This window comes from Centruroides vittatus, unplaced genomic scaffold (genome assembly GCF_030686945.1).
Source record: "Centruroides vittatus isolate TY-2023 unplaced genomic scaffold, ASM3068694v2 contig_767, whole genome shotgun sequence".
Classification (NCBI taxonomy): Eukaryota; Metazoa; Arthropoda; class Arachnida; order Scorpiones; family Buthidae; genus Centruroides; species Centruroides vittatus.
The window spans coordinates 999,650-1,023,082 of NW_027122496.1; the positions used below are offsets into that span (position 1 = coordinate 999,650).

Consider the following 23,433-nt stretch of genomic DNA (forward strand, 5'->3'; position numbering starts at 1 on the left):
ATTCCATTGCTTTCATCTTAATGCTAATTATCTTATCTTTAATTTTAATGCTTTTAGCTTTATGCTAATTAGTCTTTTATGTTAATTTCTTATTACTTTTAGTATTTAATGCTATATTAATTCTCTATAAAATGTGTTTTTGTATGTATTTTGGAGTGTCTAAAATGAATTAATTGGATTTACATTGATTTATATGAAAATAATTGCCTCGGTTTTTGTCAGTTTCGGATTTCGCCCAATTGTTTTCGGAAGGATTATCAATGAAAACGCAGGTATCACTATATATAGATTTAAAACAATAACTGTAGTGTGACTGTGCAATGGTTTTCCTTGTTCATGCACAACAGCATTACTTTCCACCATTTTGCTAACGAAATTAAAACTAATGTCAATGGCATTAGCATTTTCCTTTATTTGCTTCATTTTTTAAACTCTTTAGTGTACAAATCTATCTTATATTAATTAAACAATCATTTACTTAAAATTTAAATTACTATTAAATACCTTTTAAGTTAAACAACAATTGTAAAATAAAAAAATTTAAGAACTGAGCAATTGACTTTCCAACCTGCATCACAGTGAATATTAATATTAGCATTTACTGTTATTACACTTATTTTACAATTGCAATTACATATACAATGAATTAAATTATCAAATGCTAGACTATTTGGACTATTATTTTGGCTAACTAATAGTAATTAATATAAAATATTCTGTCCTAAAGTTAGACAGCTAAAGTAATTTAATTCAAAAAATGCTCTAATTATTATTACTACTACTACTACAAAAAAGTGATCTAGCTGTCTATCTTTAGAACAAATAGTCCAACACTTGATGTACCTTCTAACTGCATACTAGAAGCATCATGTTTTCAATGACTACATCAAAGTGCAGGGTAGACGGTAGTGCAAGTTATACAAAGATTTTATCTGTTCTGGCAATTTTCTGCTGGGTATATCCTATTGCAGGTTGCCCACATGAAATTATGGTAGTTATAATCACATAGAACAGAATAGAAAACAGAATTTAAGCAGAAAGCATATTGTATTAATAAAGAAATAAAATCTATATTGGATATAGGTAAATTCATCTAAATAAGTTCATAATAATTTTTTAAACCAAGGCTATTTAAAATATTCTATATAAGAATTTTTTAACTTTTGAAAAGAAATAATTAATTTTAAAATTCTTCATTTAGAGAGTAAGTTATTACTTTATAAATTTTAAATTTTAGATGGCCAACCTCTAATGTTAGCTGGCTGCTACTGCCGATTTCCTTATGAACCTCAATTATTGATAACAAAGCATATATAACACTCAAATATATACTAACCGTTAAAAATTCTTTTAAAAATGTTAAAAATTTTACTTCATTTAACATTTTTAACTAATCAGAAAAAATATTTAACTGGTTACTCAACTAGCTAAAACTATCTTGAAGTGAACACTATGCATAAATAGGGTGATTCACTCACAACTAAACACTTATTACATGGAATATCTCTTGCAAATGAAAAGATGAGCATAAAACACAAATGGAATGATTCTTTACTTCTTGACAAAGCAGGCAACTGAGGTATGTTTTATATTACTGTAGTGCAAGCTCTAACATTCTAACAATATGGATATGCATGTTATCATTTCTGAGAAAAAAAACAACAAATTTTATCTGGGAAATGACATACAACTAGTGGTTTAATACTATTTATATCACAAATTTTCAGTAGTTAATTTTATTAGGAAAGATTGTAATATAAAAAAGGTTTCTTGATATTTATACATTTTTACACAATCATATTGTTTTGGTTTGTATTATTACCTTTGATCATCGTCCTATAAATTTTGAACTTAAACCTATACATAATTCAGATATTTGGAGTAGTAAACAGGAAAAAAGTTTATTTTCATGAGTTTAAAATAGTAAGCAATCCTTTGAAATTTCACATGAGAAGCAGTGCATGTCCAAATCATTGCAATGGATAAATAACTGAAGACATGTCACAAATATAAATTGGTCGTGCAATGACTACATATAATAAACTTTGCAGATTTTTAACTCTAATTAAAAAAATTGACAATTGTGCTATTAATATACAAAACTAGGAGTGCCCAAAGTGATCAATAATGACTTCCAGGAATTGATAAGGCATTTTTGGAGATTTGGAGAACCATTTTGGCAAATGGTTTATTAAAAATTATTAGTCCAATGCATTATGTATGTGACACCAAACAATCTGCTAGGTTTTTATTGGGGTATGTTAAGGCTAATTAACAATCCAAAATAAAGCAATTTGGCTAGAGGTAACCACTTAAGCCACTATCTTGTAATAAATTTAATAATTATAAATGAATTAATTTTTATTTTAATTTAAAAAACTCTGAAAGAAAAGAATCAGCCTGAGTAGACTCAAACTCACAACTCTTAATTTCCATGTGTTGTCAGTAACTTCCAACTGTCAGTAACTCTGTAATTTCCATGTGTCCAATTCATGCTACTTGGAGCACTATCCAATCTTCACTTCAAAATACAGGTATACCGTATACCTCACCTTACATCGGTAATTGGTTCCAGGAAAGGCGACTTAAGTCGAATTTATTTGTTACTAGGCTAAACTACAAATAATCATTCCCAGTTCTGTATTTTATTTATAAATGCTTTTTTTATATAATATATGGTTAATAAGAATCTATTTTAAGCTTACAACAAATAAATTTTAGTTTTTAATATAGTACAGAAAAAAAAATAATCTAAATTTATGAATACTTGTACAGTACAGTACATGCTTACAATTTGGCAATGTTTACAGTACATTGCAGATTCTTTATTTGGGAATGTGATTTGCTCTAAGACACTTTTATAAAATAAAATGATTTTGAAGGTTAAATAACAAATACAGTTATTAAAATTATTTTGCAATAGTAGAAAAAACTAATTTGTTAAATTTACCAATATTTACATTGAATTTGTTTATTTACATCGTGGATGTAGATGGCTGTGGATTGTCAGCATCAACAGCTGATTGTGATATTTCGATTCTGATTCTGAGTATCTTAAAATGATTTTATATACTTTTATTCTTATTTATTTACAGTAACATGATTATATGCTTTTAACGCTTTTATAGTGATAATACAACTTCAATATTTGTGACAGACAGATGTAAAGTCGAATAAAATGACTTAAACTTGATTTTTATTTTTCCATATATCTTTTTTGACAAACGACGTATAATCAAGAACGACGTAACCCAAGGTATACCTGTATTAGTTAATTAATCTGTAGATATAAATGAGAATGTTTGTTTGTTTGTTCACTATGCACACCTAGGCCATTCGACCAATTGTTACAACACTCGGCATTTACGTTAACATACTTCTAACAGATAATGTCATAAATATTACCCCAAAATATTGGTTGGATTTTTATATATCAATTAATTTCTGTCTATATTCAATTTGCTGGATTTACATGTAATGCCATTTTTAGCAAAAAAATTTAGCCAATAAATGGTATTACATGTACATGGAAAAAACAGCATTAAGTATGCTTCGTCACCTACAAACTGTTATAAATGCTAAAGGTGGACCAACAAAATATTAAATAAATGTTTTATTTACTTAAATACTGTTTGTATTCAGATTTTTACAACACCACTTTAGTGAAATACTATATTATTATAGTATATTATGCAATTAGTTTACAATGTAGGCAATTAGTGGTTTAATACTATTATATACTATTAACGGGTAATAATTTGGCACACGAGAGGAGCGAGGGGGCAATTTCTACAAATGCCATAATAACTAATTAGAAACGAATTATCATACAGTATTTTGTGGTTAGACTACACCTATAACACTAATGGAAATCAAAATAATGTATAAATACAGTGTTTATTGCACGAATGACACAAACACTGCATTTACACATGATTTTGAGTTCCATAAGTATAGTGTTATAGGTGTAGTCAACCACAAAATTATATATTTAAGTTTTTCAAAATTTTTTGCAATACTATCATTTATATACTATTAATATCAGTACACTTAAATATTACAAAGATAATATTTAATAAATTCATTTCCTGGTAATGTTATTTTCAAAATTTTCACTTTATCCACACTTCTGCAACCCACTGTATGTAAATGATGATTCAAGATGTAAATTTGAACACTGTAAGTATATCTTTTCTATGAAAACAGTGCTTGGATTAATACTGGTTCACCAGATTTATATATTGCTATTATTAACTGTATGAGTATATAGAAAAGAACCAGGAATCCTCACCAATCGAAATTGATAAAACATTTATTCTATAGCTAATATTTCCACAAAATAAATAGCCTACACTTTCCATCAGAACATAAGATGAATATAACCAAATTTCATCCAAGTTGGACAAAAAATTGCTGGAGTTATAAGAAATTCACACACACACACACACACACACACACACACTTAAGACAGCTTTTTTTATTAGTAATTATTATATTCTAACTGCAATCTCCATTTGAATTTAATCAGTCAAAAACCTGATAATGATAGTTGACATTTAAGACAGTTGAAAACAATGTTTGCTTATTAAATTATTTTTCCTTGCTGGATTTTTAGTATTTGTGTTTATTTGAATAAAGTTTTATCTTTCATTTATAACTTTCATTAAGTACTTTTCTGTTAATGGGACACCAGCCAGTACGTACAGTAACGAGCAAGATTCAAGCTCCGAACGAAGGATTTTGCACCACCCCAACCTTTGCAAGATATTTGCCTTCAAAAGTCAGTTTTTAACACGTATCAGTATACTGCCTATGCTAAATAGTTAAACATAAGTCTTAGCAGAACAGCACAGACGACGGTACTGCGCATCAAAGTTACAACTGGCATCCCGTTAACAGAAAAGAACCTTTCATACTTACGTAATTATACAACTTGTAAAATACTTCTCGATTACATAACGTGCCGAAAATATTGATGCAAATAAGAATTTAATCAACAACCGATTGGTGTAATGTAATACAAAAACGTAACAGATTAAATACATTATTGTTTTACATACCTGTGAAATAGACTTAAGTAAGATATGATTCGTACGAATTATTAAACTTTTAAATATATTTCTAGGTTGTTTACCTTCATAATATATATATATATATATATATATTTTCGCATTTGTATAATTTTCCAACCTCTCCAATGCTTCTTGATCAGATAATATACCGAAAACACGCTTTAATATCGCTTCAAATACCAATTTAGCCAACAAAAATTATTGATGCAATCCAACTTGATTTCTTATAAAGAACGTATTTTTTTTAAAAAAAACCCAATAAATCTTACCATCAGTCAATTCATTCTTTAAACTCTGAACGTAATCGATTAAATCCGTCAAAGTTTTCCATGTGTGATCATTAAAAGAACCAAATTTACTTAAGACTTTTTCTATCTCCTTCTCGACAGTCAAACATGACTCCATCTTGTCAACCAAACGATAATTTTAAGACGACGAAAACAACCAAACGAAAAAAAAAATCGTATTTATAATTTTTATAAGCGTCGATTCGATCAGATTAAAATTTTATAATAGTTCAAAATTGATTTAGAGTAATAATTTATTAAAATTAATTTAAATCAGTTTATAAATCGTATTTTAAAAAATATACAATAATAATAATAATAAAATTGTGTGGAAATTTCGTCATTAGGCGTCGCTGTAAGTAGTCGAAGTGAAAGGACGAGGTCGGTAAACAACTTATGTACGTACGTTTTTATTTATTTTTTTATTATTTATTAAAAGTAAATCTCGTCAAAATGAATTCTAAAGTTGTTACACGTCTTATTTTTCTTGTTATCGCTTTTACGAGTTAAATATTTAGCTATTGATCGCGTTTTGTCGAGTTAAACTGCGATGTTTTGGTTCACACTTCTGCTCTAGCTGGATGCATTTTTTTTTTTTTTTTTAATGTGAATTGAAGTGGGACGAAAGTGAAATTTATTTTGAAATTCGCGTTTTTTAATGCTTAAATTAATTCTACAATTGCTGAAACACTCGCGAATTGTGAATTATTTGATTTATTTATTCGGCTTAAGGTGTAATGTAATGGAAAAATGTAGGTAAGTGGTCCATTCGGAAAACATGGAAGCTGCTGTTATTTAGTAGAAAATTAATTATTTCGGAAGCATTTAAGAGAAGGAACTGTCTCGTCGATTCTTTATTAAGTTCCTTCGACAAAAAATACCGAGAAGTGACTAAAATTAATAAAAATCTTCTCTTGTTTTTGGTATTTTACAAGCTAATTATAAAATATGTACCACTTTTATGTAGGGTAAATGAAATGGTGAAAAAAGTTGTGGAAGCTGTGACTGTAAAAATAAACTTTATTTAAAAAAAAAAAACCTGGTGTTTTTTTTTTTTTTTTAATCGTATCAAACGACATAATAATGAGTGAAGTAACTGTTTTCTGAAAGAGATTCGAAAAAACAATATGATTTTCTGCTAATTCACAATCTCGCTCTTAGAGGTGTGGGTTGGTTAGTGAATGGTATATGGATGAGCTCTTTACCGAAGTATACTGTTATTTTTTTTATCTATTACAACTTAGATTTGTTATTTGAGCTTTTGTAGTATTATATGCAAGAAACGATAGATGTTTGCTAATCTTATCGTAAGATTTTTGAGGCTGTGATAAATATATGCTTGGTAATAGTTTTTTGAGTCAGAAACAGAAATGTTTGATTTTTTCACTTATTTTTACGTCACGCTTATACTAGATGCTTATTGATCGGTAGGACGTACTGGACAATAGCATTTAATTTTACTATTGGATTTAAATTGGAACCTATGCTCGTTTTGAAACTTGTCGTATTTTTCGATATTTGAATCTCTTGGAATGCGTGAGCATTTGGTGTCCCGAATCAAATACCTTTCAAATAAAGTCCAAAATTTAACAGCTGGCTTGTAACGAATGTATGCCCGAGGAAGAACCCAGAAGGGGCCTCCAAAATGTTTTCAATAATAGAACATAAACACTCCGATTATTTGGTTAAAGTAAGTCGATATATATTCAACCGGTGTGTTGGGAAGTCAGGCATCGATAAATGTAATAAATAATGTTTAAAAACTGTGAATTTTATAGTAAATTTCTCAATTACAGTGACTCTCTTGGTTATGAGATGTTTTTCACTGGTCCTGGCTGAAGCCTATGGGAGATAATGTCTAACATTGCTCATTTGAACAACTCTCAGTTATATACCCATACAAATGTTTCAGACTAATATATTTTTCCCTCACTGTACCACTGTCAATCACAAGAACTTTGCCATACGTCAACCAGGTGCCCAGAAAGATAAGAAAGCAAAGAGGATTATCATACGGGATATAATATCTATTTTTAAAAAGCAAATAGCTATTGACATGTCTGCATGCCACATCATTTGTCTGCCTGCTTTCAAAAGGAATCTATATTGACGGGTGATGAGTCACATCATTCATTGCCTTTGTGCAGGCTTAATGCCTATACATACTCAATAATCTGGCACCCATTTGTTCAAGGAATATTAGCAGGAGAATATAGTAACTAGAACATTTGCTTGCAAACATTCAACTTCAAATTTTGGAAATTTATTTACATGTAATCTAAGATTACTTTTGAATTCCATACACTGCCGTTATCAAACTTTTTGATTGTAATTTAGTTATTTTAGATGAAAACTCTACATAGTTAACTAATTTTGGGCAAAGTTACTTTTTAATTTTCAGTGTACTGCTGTGCATTAATTAAAAAGTAATATGAATTGTATATTTTGTATTATGTGAAATCTTATTTCTTGTTTGAATTCATTAAATTTGATGCTTTTTAAGAGAAATATTGTAACATTCAAGTGATGCAAGTTTGTTTTCAAGTTTACACAAATTTAATAGTCAGTTTTTTGTTATAAACTGCTAAAAATTCATATTTTAACTACATTTAAAATAGATATTTTTTTGCTAATTTGATGCCATTAAAGAGGGTTTTTTTTTCGTTTTAAATTAGTTCTGTAATTACAATAATTACTGTTTACTTGTAATCAAGATAGTATTGTGAGGTACATAATTATTTGTAGAATTGGAGTGTGGATCATTTTATTTACAGTTAAGTTAAAAAATTATTTAATTCAAAAATAATTTAAATTATATTACTGAACAGAGTGGTTTTGACACACTAAATTTTCTAACTGAGAGACCCAGAACACAATCACTTGATATATTCAGTGGGTGTGAATCAGATGTGGATCTACACAGCATCGTCACCTCAAACTCTACACTTCACATATGACAATTTACTTTGAGGCATTTCCAAAGGAGAATTTCGTAATTCTGCTTTACAAACTTAAAACAACTATTGAGGATTACTTTAATATGGTGGTTTTTGACTCATGTTTCATGGAACCTTTAGGTTCTGCCGAAAAAATCTGAGGTTTAGCAATAAAACTATCTTTGAGCATTAATTGATGGTTTAAAATATGTATGAAAAGTTCATTTAAATAGTTTTAAAAGTTGTTATTATTCCATAGGAAAAGGGGGCCTTTGAACAGGCTCTGCATGGCTCGCATTTTTGGAATATAGAATTCACCTAGTCTAACAGCAAGAAAATTGAATTGTGTATTTGGTTATTTCCCAAATATTTGATTCTTTTTATTTGACTACTAAAAATTGATTCCTTTCAGAGAAACTGTTGCATAGGACTAGCAATATTGAAAGACTTTAGTGTTTGTTTTACGATTTGCAAAAGAACTGAATGCATTTGATTCTCTCAGATGAAATCATCTGAAAAAATTAAGCCTTTATAGAGCTAGTGGAAGGAACTGTGAAACTAGATCAGGGGTGGCCAACTTTCGTTCACATAAGATCTACTTTTTATCGTAAAAATGTGTCGCAATCAACTTGTTGTCATAGGCATAGTCTAAGTGGGGAAGGGGAAGTGTGAAATACATACTATGTTTATACACTGTTTCAGTACAAAGTGCACTCACTGCTTATGAGTCGAGTCATAACTGCATGCATACAGTTGCGTTCGGTTACAAATATAATACATTAAATCAAGACATCGCTAGCGATCGACTAAAATTGGCTTGGCGATCGACCGGTCGATCGCGATGGACTTGTTGGCCGCCCCTGAACTAGATCGAGGCGCCTCTAGTGGTGACACAGGGTAACAGAATTGGGGCTACAAAGGCAGCACCATCAAGTACTTTTGTACTAATCTAGTATCTTTTTACTTGTTCTAGTACCAGGATACCCAACACTACTTTCCTAATACTATTCATGAAATCCTAATAACTTTTCTTTCAATTTAGTACCTTTCAAAACATTTTTATTCTATATTTCTATATTTTTTTATTTTACTTTGGCAGTAAATAGATGTTTTTATTGCTTCCCTGTTCAAGTGCAGCAGTTGAACATATTTTTTTGCAATTAAATTTAATAAACACTAAACTACAAAATTGAGTTATTATCAATTCCTGTGAAGCAATGTTATTAGTAAAAGCAACAACGATACATGTTACACTTAGAAGCCATCGTCTGCTTCAACTATACGAAAACATTCTAGTGAGGAAGATTCCAATGATGATAATCTTACTAGTGATTGTTCAATGTGATAATTTTAAAGTTTAGTACATTACTTTTGTTTCAACATTTTGTTCATTTGATTGTTGTTGAGGAATAATAGCATTCTTGCAATATATGAATTTATCTGGTATGAATTTTCTACGTTACACATAACACTATATATATTTTAATATAAAAATTTGATAAATTATAAATTTATATATTATGTATAAGTATATATTTTAAAATACTATATAATATATACATATTTTCAGCAGTTTACAGTCAAAGTAATGCCTGCTTAGTCAATACAATCACTTCTCGACTTACGACGGGGTTCGGTTCTGCAACTTCGGACGTAAGTCAAGAAGTGACTGTACTTAACAACAGTTGGCCATCTTACACAAGCACACATGAAGGGTAACTAATTGCAGAACAAAACTAAATATGACGCAATCAATGACCAGAAATGTGCAAGATATATATGTATATGATATATATTTGATGAAAACTATAAAAAATTGATACATTTAAAAAATTTTTTTTAATGAAATTTTTTCATCGTAAGTGCGAATGGTCATAAGTCGAGGTGGTCGTAACTCGAGAAGTGACCGTAGATCGTTTTGACTTAATGTATTGATTCTGCACATACGTGTGTCGTATTATCTGTGATTCTGCACGTATTATTGATATTAATATTGATTTTTACAAAAATACTATCGCACATTACTGGTTAACTTTGTACCTGGCGGCGCAGTAATATAGGTAACACTACAACCGACCACACAACAGTTATTTTTGAAGTTTTGTGTGGCAGAAAGCTGTGGTTCATAATCACAGGAAGAAAACAAGCACCTCAGTTCGGTACGTATCCAAACCCAAAGACGCACATGTTTTCCCGAAGCAGTTTTCTTTGCCTGCGTACAGGTGGCGCTCAACTCAGTTCCTCTAGCTCTATAATAATTATCAGTTTGAATCAATAATAATTATTAACTATTATTGGTTTTTATATATTTTATAAATAATTTTTGATTTTTTTTTTTTTTTTTTTTTTTGTTTCATTTATAAAGTAAAAATCGTGAGTGTCAAAACTTTTTATTAAGGTGAAAAGTGTTCCATGATTGTCATGTCAGGTAGGCATGGAGATGTCAGAAAATATTAAAATTTGAATAAGGAACAGGGGATCCTACGGATAATTTCTGGCTAGAATGCATAAAGACTGTGATTACTTTGTATATATTTGGGCTATAATTTGAAAAAATTGTTGACATAAATTCCCACTGTCTGTCCTTCTTTAATCTCAAGAACAGAGTTAGATAGGGAAAAGCCAAGACCAGATATAGAAACCTTAGGGTCAGGAGGACCCGATTAACTATATCTTAACTTCTGATGCAAACCAGAAGTCACGTTATTTCAATTCAAAACTTTTTCTCTGAAAGCAGTTAATAGAGGATCTGCTTGTCTCTATTAGTGAAGGATAATTTAAATTAAATTAAATTAAAAATTTCAACCTTGCATTGTGACGATGTTACAATAAGTATTTGTTTGTGTGAATTATTTTATTGAGGAAGTGAAACAGAAAGATGCAGTTTTCATTATACTTAACTGAATTTAAAAGGTTTTTCACTGGTTTTTTTTAATTTTGTGAAGAAAATGGTTCTTTTAAATCTTTACAAGATTTGAAAAACACGTGGAAAGGATTGCAGCTGCATTATACAGGGTGTTCGAAAAGTAACTGTGCAATGAGAAATTTGTAATGACATTAAAGTTATATATATGGCATTGCATACAAGATTCGTATTTTGTATATTTCACATTTCCACTTTGTGGTAGTTGGTGTTATCACTCACTCACAGATGTTCCAATTTTTGGAAGACTTTTTTTGTCAATTGCATAATCTGGCCCACTATTCCTCTGAATTTTGGGGTCTTTGGGAGACATTTGATGTAGAAAATATAATATTATACATTAAACTCTACATTTATTAAAACTTACACCTTTTCCACTGCATGGTAACTTTTCAGACACCCTGTATAACGAGTGTTTTCTGAGAATTGATATAGTAAATACTACATGGGGAACAGAAGAGCATAAAGCAAAACATGTTGAAATATTGCGGAGAAAATCTTTTGAGTTGCTGTTTTGCCTGATAAAAATGCAAGTTTCATAATTCCATTCATGTTCTGAATAGAAATGAAGTATGTCCAATCTCATTCATATATCTTATGCTACTAAAATAATTACAATCTTACAATTTTACTCTAAACACTACTAAAATAATTTTAGTTTATATATAATATTTGACTAGAGTTATCTCATTCTAGAAATAGTTTCAAAAATATTCTTCATTAAGTAAATATTTACTTGGTTTTCAATTATATTGATCTAGGAATAGTTTATTGTGATATTGTTACTTCATTTATTGCGTAGCAACTTTGTCTCTTAGTTTGGATATGCTTATAGTACATTTTTTAGGTATGTTCTTTGAAAATGAATTCAATTTGCTATGCTTTTCTTGGAGTCTTTATAGAAAACTCTTGCACTTTTGAGTAAGAAGCTCACTGCTAGTAGTCAACAAAAGAAATAAAAATTGCGAGATGATGATCACATCATCCTTCGATTGAGTTGATGATCTTTTCTCTTGATATATGTTCCTGATAATGCACTTTGGTTTTGTAAGGTTTTAGCACATATCAATATCTCAAAACTTGATGTTTTAATAATAAGCCAAATGATTGCTGTATGACAGCTACCTCTAGTACAAGTTACTCAGAATTTAATTATTAACAGTAGTGGTAAAGTAACTCAATTAAAATATAGCAATTGTTTGGTTTAAGGTTTTAGCTCTTGAGGAGAGCAGTATCAATTGGATATGCTCGTATTATTCAATAAATGGAAATCGGTTTTCTGTGAGATGAACGAATAAAACAAACCATTCAAAATATAAATGTATATACTTCGTTCAGACATTTTCAACATTACAAAATTCATCTTCGGGACGGCTTTATAAATAGCGTTCTATTTATTCATCCGAAACACCGATATCCATTTACCGACGGTGTATTCCATTTTATAAATTGGCCCTGCTTATATTTGTTAGCTTTAAATTGAGATTTGGATGATGCTTTTGGTCATAAAAATGGTATTGCATTTACTTAATTATTTCTAGGAAGAAAATTCAAAGCAGACCAGCCATAAAAGATGAACTTTAAAGTAAACAGTTTATATCTTAGCTGTGGAATCTTTTAAAGATTAAAAAATATATTTACCATTTAATACCTTGATGTCAAAGTCTTTTAGAGGCTTAATAACATTAAACACATTTTGCAAAGCTTTATTTCTTACATAATTTTAGAAATACTTTTACTTTCTTAACTCTGTTATATATAACAGAGAGAAAGTATGGTGATCAGTCAAAAATGATCCCATTCCAGATTTTTACATTTTTGGACTTGGAATCTTGAAACATTGAGATATGCAAAAGAATTTGGGAGTTTTTTCTATATGTTAGTGTGTATTTGGGGAGCACAGTTTTGTTCACCCTCTTTAAAGCTTACTAACTCGTGAGCTTTTTGTCAAAAATTTCTGAAATTTTGCAGGGAGGTTTGTTTATTGGGGGGATTGATGCTATTAATTTTTCGTGGTTAAAGGTCAAGAGGGTGGAGAGATAGAGAGGGAATGTGTGCATATCTTGAATAAGGTTGGACTTAATGACAATTTTACTCGTTATTAGCATTTACAGTTTTTTATAAAACCCATCCCTATCCTTTTTGCCATTTTATAATAAAAATATAAAGTTTTTAATAAAATATTGTAACAGATAGCACCACCAAAATTTTAAATGTTGCCAGGTTTTTCTTGAGCAAATTTATATTATTTAATGTAACACTTTTAAATCTCTACAATAAAACAACACAGGGGTGAAGACATTCGTGTACCAAAGCCTGTTACCGATGTGAAACTCAAATAAAAACAAAAAGAATGAAAAAACAGAATGAACTTTCATGTTGTTGTGTTCTTATTTGCTTGCATTCCGTCAGAAATTTGCCGTTTCACTCGAAGAAGAACCGCTTTTGGTTTGAAAACATTTGTGAAGTACTGTTTTTTTCATTCTTTTTGTTTTTATTTAAGTTTCGCACCAGTAACAGGCTTTGGTACATGAATGGTAACAGTTTTCATTTTTATTGGATTTTATTATTATTGTTTTAGAGCAGCTTTGGTAAAGTTTTAATACTTTTAAATTCTGAAAAAATAAAGTAGAATATCATTATGTAATTTTTAATTATATTTATGATGCCAACAATAAAAGAATATTATGATAATTAACCAGGAATTTAACATTAATGCTGTTTTAAGAACAAAAAGATGTCAGTAAGCAATTCTACTGTTTGTTATTCTAAACCCATGAAAATTTATGCCAACACTAAGCTTCTTTATGATCAATTTTGAAGCTTAATAAAGTGCCAGAGTTTGATCGTTCCGAAGTATCGTTTACATTAAGACGGTTTTGTACATTCTGTATCTGCCGATTGCCAAATAATTGCCTATTTGTCCCTTTTGGTTCAGCACAATATACCAGCCGAGAATGGAAAATGTCAAATATCGAATTTTAGTCATGAATAAATCATCCACTCTACTCTGTATTGGCCAAATGTTTGCTTGGAATTAAGTGAATACCAAATGTGTGGAGCTGCTGTGAATGCATTCAGATGTGGATTCAGGAGAACTGAATCATCATTGGCATCATTATGTTGTTTTATATATCTAGATTTCCATCACTGTTGTGCACCATTCCATCTTCCAATTTTATTGCCCTTAGTGACAGATTCCTGTAAAACTTTTTCCATATGAAACTACTGTATTAATAGTATTCTTAATTCACCTATTATTAACCAACCTAACATTAACCTTGATAGTGCATTAATTGCTCGCTTAGAAATTTAAATTACATTCTCTCAGAACATATTCACTGCATTCTGACTTGTTAGCCAAAGAATTCTATTTAATTTAGTAAAAAGTACTTTTACTTAATGTATTTTTATTAAAAATTTATACAATTTAAATATTAGTGGTGACTTTTTATTAATTGCAACAAAAACTGTAAAGAGTAGATGTATTGTTAATGGACGAATAGTAACAGGAAATGTTACTTTATAAACTGAAAATTTACAATTTTATCCCATTAGAAACTATTTTAGCATTTAGAAAGAAGAGCATTTTTATTTTATAATTTCATTATCATGTTTTCAGTCATTGAATTTGTCTTTACTATAAATAGAATTCTATTGATGCATATGGTTTGCATTCGATTTCACACAGTAAAGCAGTCACACTATTGCAAAACAACTATTACTCAATAAGAATTCTCGTTTATATCTTTAAAGACCAAAAATTATAAAATTCGATAATAAATTTCTCCCAAAAATGTATAAGTATGACTAAATTGTAATAGTCAAGCTTTAAAGTTTTTGTAATACTTTCTACTTCCAGCCCAGTTTTTGCTTACATTCCAATTACTTACAAAAGATAAAAATTAACATATATTTCTATCAATAAATGTTCTTAACAGTTTAATTGCTGTCTTTTTCTTTTATCTCTTGTCAGAGAACTGATAAAATAATCTAATTAAATTATAAATTGAAAGGTCTACTCCATTAATTTCAATGGCATCACTTATCTTTTAGTTTGTTTCTAAATACTGTTCCATTGTGGGTTTTTTCCAAATTCACAATCATTATATCTCGTTATATTTTTCCATGTTTTAACAAAGTCTTATGATGATGAAAATACCATCTCTGTAACTGATTAAATGCTGTTTTTTTAATCCTGTACTTTATAAATGAATGACATTTAGAAGCAAAATATCTTGTTTCAACTTGAGTGTTTATATTAAAACTCTCATTCTTTATTTCATTGTTACACAAATTGTTCTACGGAAGAATAGTGGAAATGTTTCCGAGCTTTTGTTTACATTAATTTGACAATAAACTAGTTTGTCATTTTTCCTATCATCAAGTTATATAAATGCTCTTAAATTACTCACATCTTTATATAATTTGTAAATTTGTTTTTTTCAAATCCAGTGATATAGATAGCTATATTTAAATTGCTACCCTCGATAGTGGATTGTTCCATTTCCTCAATGATTCTATAAAAGATAATGGCACAATAACATCCACCATTTATTTTTATCGTTTTGTGATTGTTTAAAGAAACGTATCAAATTAAAGGTAAAGATAATTCTCTTTTTAATTTTGTTATTTTGGCTTTATCTTAAAAGATAAGATTTGTCTTTATTGCAGACACGTGCACAGACACACATAGATAAACATTATCTTAAAAAATAGACTGTGCATTTATATACATATATAAAGGATGTTTACATAATTCTTATCTGTGTTGGAGAAATAAGAGATAATTCTGCTGAATGTACAAATTTATCAAATATTTAAGACTAAGATTCACAAATGTGATGTCAAAATGTCACAGTGTTATCTGATTATGTGTGACACAGTACGAATTGATATGTGTAGTTCTTTCATTTTTCATTTTATACTGCATTTATTCCATTCTCTGAGTTACAAAAACATTCGAATCATCATTGTCATTAATCAAATCCATTTGTTTAAATTTATTTGACAATTTAAGTATTTCTTATCTGTAGAATGTGTTTAATAACTTTCCTCAAACGTCTAATTTCATCTTGAATATATAATGCTATCGGCATATGATCTTCGTGGTCAAGAACAGACGATCTATAATAAAAATTAACGAAAACTATTATTTCTCTAAATAGGTTCAAACTTTATACGTGGTATAGTCCTGTGAAGTGGCTATGCTCCCTAAGAAATATTATAGTCCCCAGCTTAGTCAACATTGTCTATATACAGTACATATCATAATGTGCTTCACTTTCATCAAGTAAACTTAAACTATGTTTACACAGTTGCTTTTTGTAGCCATTCTGGCCATTACCACCAGCTCACTGTTCCATTTATTTGGGAAACTTCCTCTAAACTATGCATGAGTTCAACTCCAATTGACAATGAACTAGTTTTTCCTCACATTGACTGCAAGCACTACCCAACAAGAAGTGTTGAATATTAGAATGTAGAAAGTTAACTCGTAATATCATGAATTGTTTTGATTGCATAATACAATTTAATATTGCCTCATTCTTTTCTTTGACCCATCAGCACAGCTAATGAAATAGTCATACCAGATCCTGTTTGCTTTTACAAATGCAGCATAGTTTAAAGACAAGATTTAAATCAGATTGGTTTATAAGTTGAAGGAAGCTCAGTTTTAGGCTTGATGTTAGTTGTTAAATGCATCTGAAGTGCTACAAATATAAAAAATTTTTATATTTTTAATTATCCCGATAGGTTTGAAACTACTGTAATTACTATGTATAGGAGAAGGTGGTATTATGGAACCCCGTTTACATTATAGTGAATTGTAAACAAGGTATCATAACTACATCCACATCTTTTTGTGTGGAAAGTACTGGTAACTATTAAACTAAATGTTACTAATTGGATTTTTCGCTAGCATAACTATAAATATGGTTTTCGAAGGCTTCTGTAAAAGAAGTCAAAAAGTAGTTTTTGGGAAGCCGGGTGGTAATATGGAACCCCATTGTGTTTTCAAAAAAATGCTTTAATGTATTCAAAAACAAATAGAAAAGTACAAAGAAAGTTAATTAATTACAAAATCATTTACTCCAATGTATTTTATCAAAAAAATGCTTTAATAATAATAAAATTTGACCTCCAACAATAATATATATTCCACCAGCTCTTTTTCGATATTCTCAGAAGAATTGGCTTTCTAACTAGTGTCTTCTTCACAAATTGCTCCGGTCGAATGTCTGCTTGCCAAAAGAAAGTTCGCAAAGTAGTTTTTGGAACCTCATAAAATTTTGCAGCTTTTTTCAGCTCCATTTTCTTGTCCCATACCATACTCATTGCTTCTGCCATTTTCTCCTGGCTCCATTTGTCTCTTCAGGTTTTTCTTCAGCTTGTTCAGCTAGGCTCTAAGCATCTGAAAATTCAAAAAAATCAGTTTAAAAGAACACTTATCTATCCCGAACAGTTTTTTTTTTTTTTTAACCAAAATAACTGCAAAATTTAACTAGATCTACTTATTTATAGTTTCAGGTATCTATTTCTAATTTTTTCATTCATCCATCACATACTTTTACAAAAATTATTCCATAGTTTGAATTTGTGGGTAATATGGAACCCCAGAGGAGTCGGGTTCCATATTAAAAGCACCAATGGGGTCCGTACTTCACGCATCGCCTTGGATTAACTTAATTTTGTCGACATCAAACTTTAAAAACGTGAACATCAGACAGACTAACGTGTACTTCTAGGCCTCTAGAACAGGACACATGCGCCAGGGAACCTACAACTACATGATTTATATTTTAGAAGTAATTAAATTCATTTACCATTCAAAAGTTTGGAATTGCAAAAAAACACAAATGTCCTGTTTCACCGAGCTCAACCACATAACTGAAGTGGGAGGCGTCCTTCCCTTGCTATGGTGTCTGCCTAGTGCAGTTCAGCCACAATTTGCTAGTGTTTGCATCTATTGTATTGTGTGAAATGGATAGGTTCCATAATACCACCTTCTCCTCTAATTTTTGAAGTGCAAAAGATAAAATTGGAGGAATGAATGTTTTATGTGTGTATAGAATAAAATATAATCAGCTTTCATACATATTAATACAAAAATTATTAGAAGATACATAGAAAAATCTTGTAAAACTTGCTTTGTCTGTTGTTGACCTTTCACTTTCGAGTTTTTCTTACTTGGCTATACGTCTACTGTTAACTTTCAACCATCTAGAAATATAGATGAGATGAAAATCCTTGAAAAATTTTATTTTAGAATAATAAATTTAGAATAATAAATATATTCTTAATTTTTATAATGATTATTATTTGAGATATTAAAAAAAATTCATTTTAAACACACTATAATAGGGCATCATGTGGGTAAAGATATTATTGTTATCTCTTTACCTCCTACTGCTGTTCTTTCTGACTCGGCTGCTGGAGGCAGCATCTTGGTATCATGGCGGAAGACTGTTTTTTCCAACGAGGACTGTTCTCGATCCCTTCTCACTCAGTGTGAGAAAATTGAAGCAATTATTGGATAGTCGAGGTGTGAGTTATGCAGGAGTCGTTGAAAAACAGGAACTGACTGCTCTGGTGGATGCCTCGGGTGAGGAATTTAATTTGTTTCTTAAATTCTGTTTTGTAGCATATATTTTAAAGTTTAAAATGCAGGATCTATAACAGTGCTGTGTTTAGATGTATGGGGTGATCGTAATTAAAATAGTTCTATTCAGTGCTGGTGGTGATCTGATGGTATATGTAGCAGTCCAAACAAAATCAAATTTTATATGTCAATGTTTTGGAATCTGCAGATTTGAATAATCAAATAATTATAATTTAAAATTGATTTATAATTCTATAATGTAAGTAGGACCTTTATTTTGAGATGGAAAAAGAGTTTCAAAATAAAGGTCTACTCTGAAGGAAGAATATGAAGGCATGTTCCTTACAAGGACGAATTTTAAATTAATTTATCATCTGGGTTTGTTTTTAATAATGTAAAGGTAATATTTTTTAAATTGTTTGAATTCTTTAATTATTCTAATTGTTTTAATTGTAAATATAATTCTTTAACAGCTGTTTTCTCAAACACATTGATACTAAAAGCAACTAAACTACTTTTGATTTTATCATCATGTTTATTTTTAGTAAACCCAATTTTGCATTTTTAGGAGAATTAACCAAAAGTGAATTGGATGAAGCAGTCATAGAAGATTCTGACAAAATAATCTCTGGTTCTTCTGCCACACCTCAGACCACCCAGTTTAGTTGCGGAGAGCATTTCTACGAAGAAGTCGAAGACACAAAGGATAGTGTTTGGTTGGTACAGGTGATTCCAGCAGACGGAAGTAAACCTTTATTAGATGACGTTACCTGGCAGCAAGTTGTTTCCAAAGTAAATCGCTTTGGGATGAGAACAGGAATTTTCAGGTGTACTCTCGATAAGAGGTGGGTTAAATAAATGACTTTTAAATTTGTAGAAATACAAATCAACATAATACAGAATTCACAACATTTCTTTAATAATCTAAAACTCAGTATAACACATTAATATCTAAACTGTAATTTTATAATACTGAGCAATCGAGTGAAAAGTTTAATTTTAAAGTGTAGACTTGATAAAGCCAGGAGTTATGAGTGTCCGATCCACTCATCATATACTATATTTTTTATTTATTTAGAGTTTCATTTATACTTACTATTGACTTGAAAGTCAATAGTAAGTATAAATGTTGTCTCTTACAATAAATAGCAAGGCAGCAAGAGATAATGACATTGTTGAATATATTTGCAATGCTATGAGCTTACAAGTAAATTTTTCATTTTGTCACCCTGTATATTAATTAATCATTCAATAAAAAAACATAACTAACAGAAAATATAATTTCATATCAAGTCAGTACAACAGAAATATATACATCTTGAACATTATATAATTAAAATCCTGCAAGGAAGCAGCAGCAATATTGCATCAGTATTATTTATATTTCTCTTGTGCTGTCTTGGCTTTGATACATAGTATTAAGTAGATTCAAGTTTCACTCATTTTGCATTTTATACATATCTTTATAAAGAATCGTGAATAATTCTCTTATGGCAACAAGTTATATAAGAAAATATTTTCCATTTCACAGATTATGTTTGCGCAAAGGATGGACTTCTCCACGTTTAATTCTTGCTCTTCCCAGAGGTCAAAAGGCAAAAGAAGATGTTGTTATGCACAGTTATCTTTATCCCACAAAATTACAGCCCATTTTGGCATGGGTATGGCAGCAGCTTTCATCACGAGTGAAGCGCATAACATCTGTAAAGAAACTGAAAGACTGGTTGATTTATAACTCGGAGGAAAGCTCCAAAATACGTATTATATTATTCTCCACTCTGTTAGAACCGCCTCTGTTCATTTCAGCACTCGCCATAAAATTTAATGGCCGTGTCAAGTTTGGAATTGTTCCAGTTGCTAGTGATGACGAAGGCCACCATTATGCAAAATTGACTGGAATTTCTAAATTTCCTAAGTATGTTGTCATTACTCCAGAAAAGAAGATATATTATGGTTATAGACCAGGTGAAAACTTAAATTTTAAAAGCATGGAACTGTTTCTAAAATTTTACAGTCCCGAGATGAATGATATATTTTTATCGAGTCTGTTGCTAGTCAATGTTTTCGTTGGATTTGATATATTTTTAGTAAGTGGAAAATTATGGAAGCATTTAATTCGTTGTATAATCAATCTTGTGAAGTATAATTCCATTTTGTTTTTATTTTGGTTATTTATTGTCACTTTGTACCAGTTTTCTTTCATGGAAGTAATCACATCTTTCTGTTTAAAATTTACTCGCGTAATAAGTGATACGTTTATTTTTGTCGTTATAAGAAATGACTGGAGGCTGATAACTAATTTTCCTCTTTGTATAATATCATTTTTCATTTACGGTATACTTGTTAGCATTTTCTGGAAAAAATGGGGACGAGAGCCAGAAATAGATGACATCCCTTTCTTTTCTAATTGGTGGACAGTTTCATGGGAGAGTGACATCATGAATTATTTTTTCCGTCCAATGGCTACCCTTACTAGACCGATGGCACCGCAAGATCTTGATTTGGAAGAAGGTATGGAACTATTAATCGAAAGATTAGCTGTTCCTAACTTCTGGCTACAACCAGTAATACCAACTGATTATATTAATGATCTTCCCATTTGGAATTACCATGGATGGTGTGATGCGGATGACAAAGAAGCCCAGGAGAAGGGTTGGTTCGAATTGCCATCGTGGAGTTCTAGCGATGACGAAAGTACGTCATTTGCACAATCTCAAGAAATTCCAGTAGCCAAAGAAAGAATTCCAAAAGAAACAAATTCCACATCTGGCAATCAAGCTAATAATAGCAAAATTTGTGATTGTAAATTTAGAAAACAAATGTATTCAAATAAATCTAGTCAGGACTGTGCGATAAAAAATTGCAACGAACCAAATTTGATGGCCACGTGTAGTGATGACGTGGAACATTCATGGAAAGGATCAAAAATGTGTTCCTGTAATAAATTATCTAACATAAAGAGAATAGAAATCAAAGAAGATACTTTGTCTAAAGAATCCGAAACGTCTCGTGCCCCGAAAGGGATGATAGAATGCCGAGAGTGTTCAATCTGCTTGGAGAACTACAAGTACGGAGAATCTCTGTGCGGTCTGCCATGCGGGCACAACTATCACTTGAACTGCATCATGCTCTGGCTATCGAGAAATAATCACTGTTGTCCCGTCTGTCGGTGGCCGCCTTACAAAGCAAAATCACACAACTATAATCAACATTCCCACTTTCAATAGTTCTCGACAATCTAATATATTGTTATGGTTCTGTAATATTTTATTAACGGAAGTCTATTGTTTGGATCTGTTGTTTGTCAGATTGATTTTTGATAAAAGCTCAAATCTATGCAAAATAATCTAAACGTCAAAATTTTATTGAGTATCTAATTGAGTATCCGCATGCAAAACTTGGATGTAAACAAAACGAATTCCATATAATTGACGATCAAATCTCTTACGATTAATTTCAAAATGACATTTATGTCACTTAAATGTGATTATCAAAACTAAATTGACACTGTAGACAGAGATTTTTTTAACAATGTTTTGTCCATCTGACTGTCAATACAAAAAATAATCACTAAATGTACAGTACATATTGTCAGGAGGAAAATCTGTAAACTTATTTTTTTGTGTCTAGATAGCATAAACCATATATATAATTCCAGTTTCTGTCATGTGTTCAATTAGTCTAGCTTTATTTTTATAAACATTTTTCTTATCACAGATACTAAAGAGAAAGAAAATTACCTGAAAATGAAAAATCTGAAACTGAAGAAGTCAAACTTAATATAAGTCTTTTTGGAGCTCTTTATTGTGTTGTCATCGGGTAGACCTTATGCATACAGCTTCATCTTTGGATACATTCTGAACCCAAACCCATACATACAGAATCTGTAAGCACTCTGAAAACAATATCTTAAGAAATTTGACCTCTTAAATTTCTGATTTTTCATGTTTAATTTTATAAAAATTCATTCAGGGTTTCTCATATTTCATAACTCTGTACGGAATTTGAACTTCTTCAGAAATATATTTTTATTCCGAGCATTTGACTCACAGCATATAAACGCTTGCCTCCTTTGTATCATGTGCTTTGAAATTATTCAAAATAAAAACATATTTTAAATAAATTTAGCTTATAAAGTACTAAGAAATTAACTTGTGTTAGTTAAAAATTGTAATTATGCTTATCTCTTTTTATGGTTAGCACAGAGATAGCAAATCAGATTGCTTTAATTTTGCATATAATGGCACATAAAAGTGGCAGTGTAGCTAGGGAAAGCTTCTAAACAATTCATTTCCATCAAGCAGATGGTGGAATATTTACAACTGTATCTAAATGGTAAAATTTCATTTCATTTCTAGCATTCTGCTGAACAAAATTGAATTAATTTGATAAATTCTAAAAGACTATCAAATAAAAACTTACCATTCTCTATTTTTTATAAAAGAATAATAAAACATTGGTTTAGTACCTTTTTGGATCATCGTATTTAGTAAACTTTAGATAAAAATTCCACAATATTTGAAGCTGGGATAGATGTAGATGGTTTCTCTATGCGAACAATAGGTCCAAAAATAACTTTTTTTATTATATTTTTCTTAATTTTCAACAATTT

General features: G+C 30.1%; 2 protein-coding genes across 4 annotated transcripts in view; one reads left to right on the top strand and one right to left on the bottom strand.

The window, feature by feature from the left end:
• The window catches only part of Sou (required for meiotic nuclear division 5 protein souji), a 28,166-nt gene extending 22,659 nt beyond the window's left edge, over positions 1-5,507 (bottom strand). For both annotated transcript variants that reach the window (XM_067277841.1, XM_067277840.1), the window contains exon 1: positions 5,342-5,507. In XM_067277841.1, the coding sequence (XP_067133942.1) occupies positions 5,342-5,477 (136 nt within the window). In that variant the 5' untranslated portion in view covers positions 5,478-5,507. The remainder of the gene's footprint in view (positions 1-5,341) is intronic.
• Positions 5,508-5,701: 194 nt separating this feature from the next.
• Positions 5,702-22,575, top strand: LOC136981551 (E3 ubiquitin-protein ligase RNF103-like). Of its 2 annotated transcripts, none has more exons than XM_067277866.1 (4): positions 5,702-5,757; positions 18,584-18,824; positions 19,390-19,666; positions 20,353-22,575. In XM_067277866.1, exons 2-4 carry the CDS (start codon positions 18,590-18,592, stop codon positions 22,046-22,048), a joined length of 2,208 nt encoding a protein of 735 aa, XP_067133967.1. In that variant the 5' UTR covers positions 5,702-5,757; positions 18,584-18,589; the 3' UTR covers positions 22,049-22,575. The 2 variants fall into 2 exon arrangements, with proteins under 2 accessions (XP_067133967.1, XP_067133966.1); XM_067277865.1 differs by having other exon boundaries at positions 5,722-5,761.
• The last annotated feature ends 858 nt before the right edge of the window (positions 22,576-23,433 follow it).

Coding starts and splice junctions, on each gene's coding strand:
- LOC136981551 (XM_067277865.1), top strand. Junction 18,825..19,389: donor TGCTCTGGTGGATGCCTCGG/GTGAGGAATTTA, acceptor TTGCATTTTTAG/GAGAATTAACCAAAAGTGAA. Junction 19,667..20,352: donor AGGTGTACTCTCGATAAGAG/GTGGGTTAAATA, acceptor TCCATTTCACAG/ATTATGTTTGCGCAAAGGAT.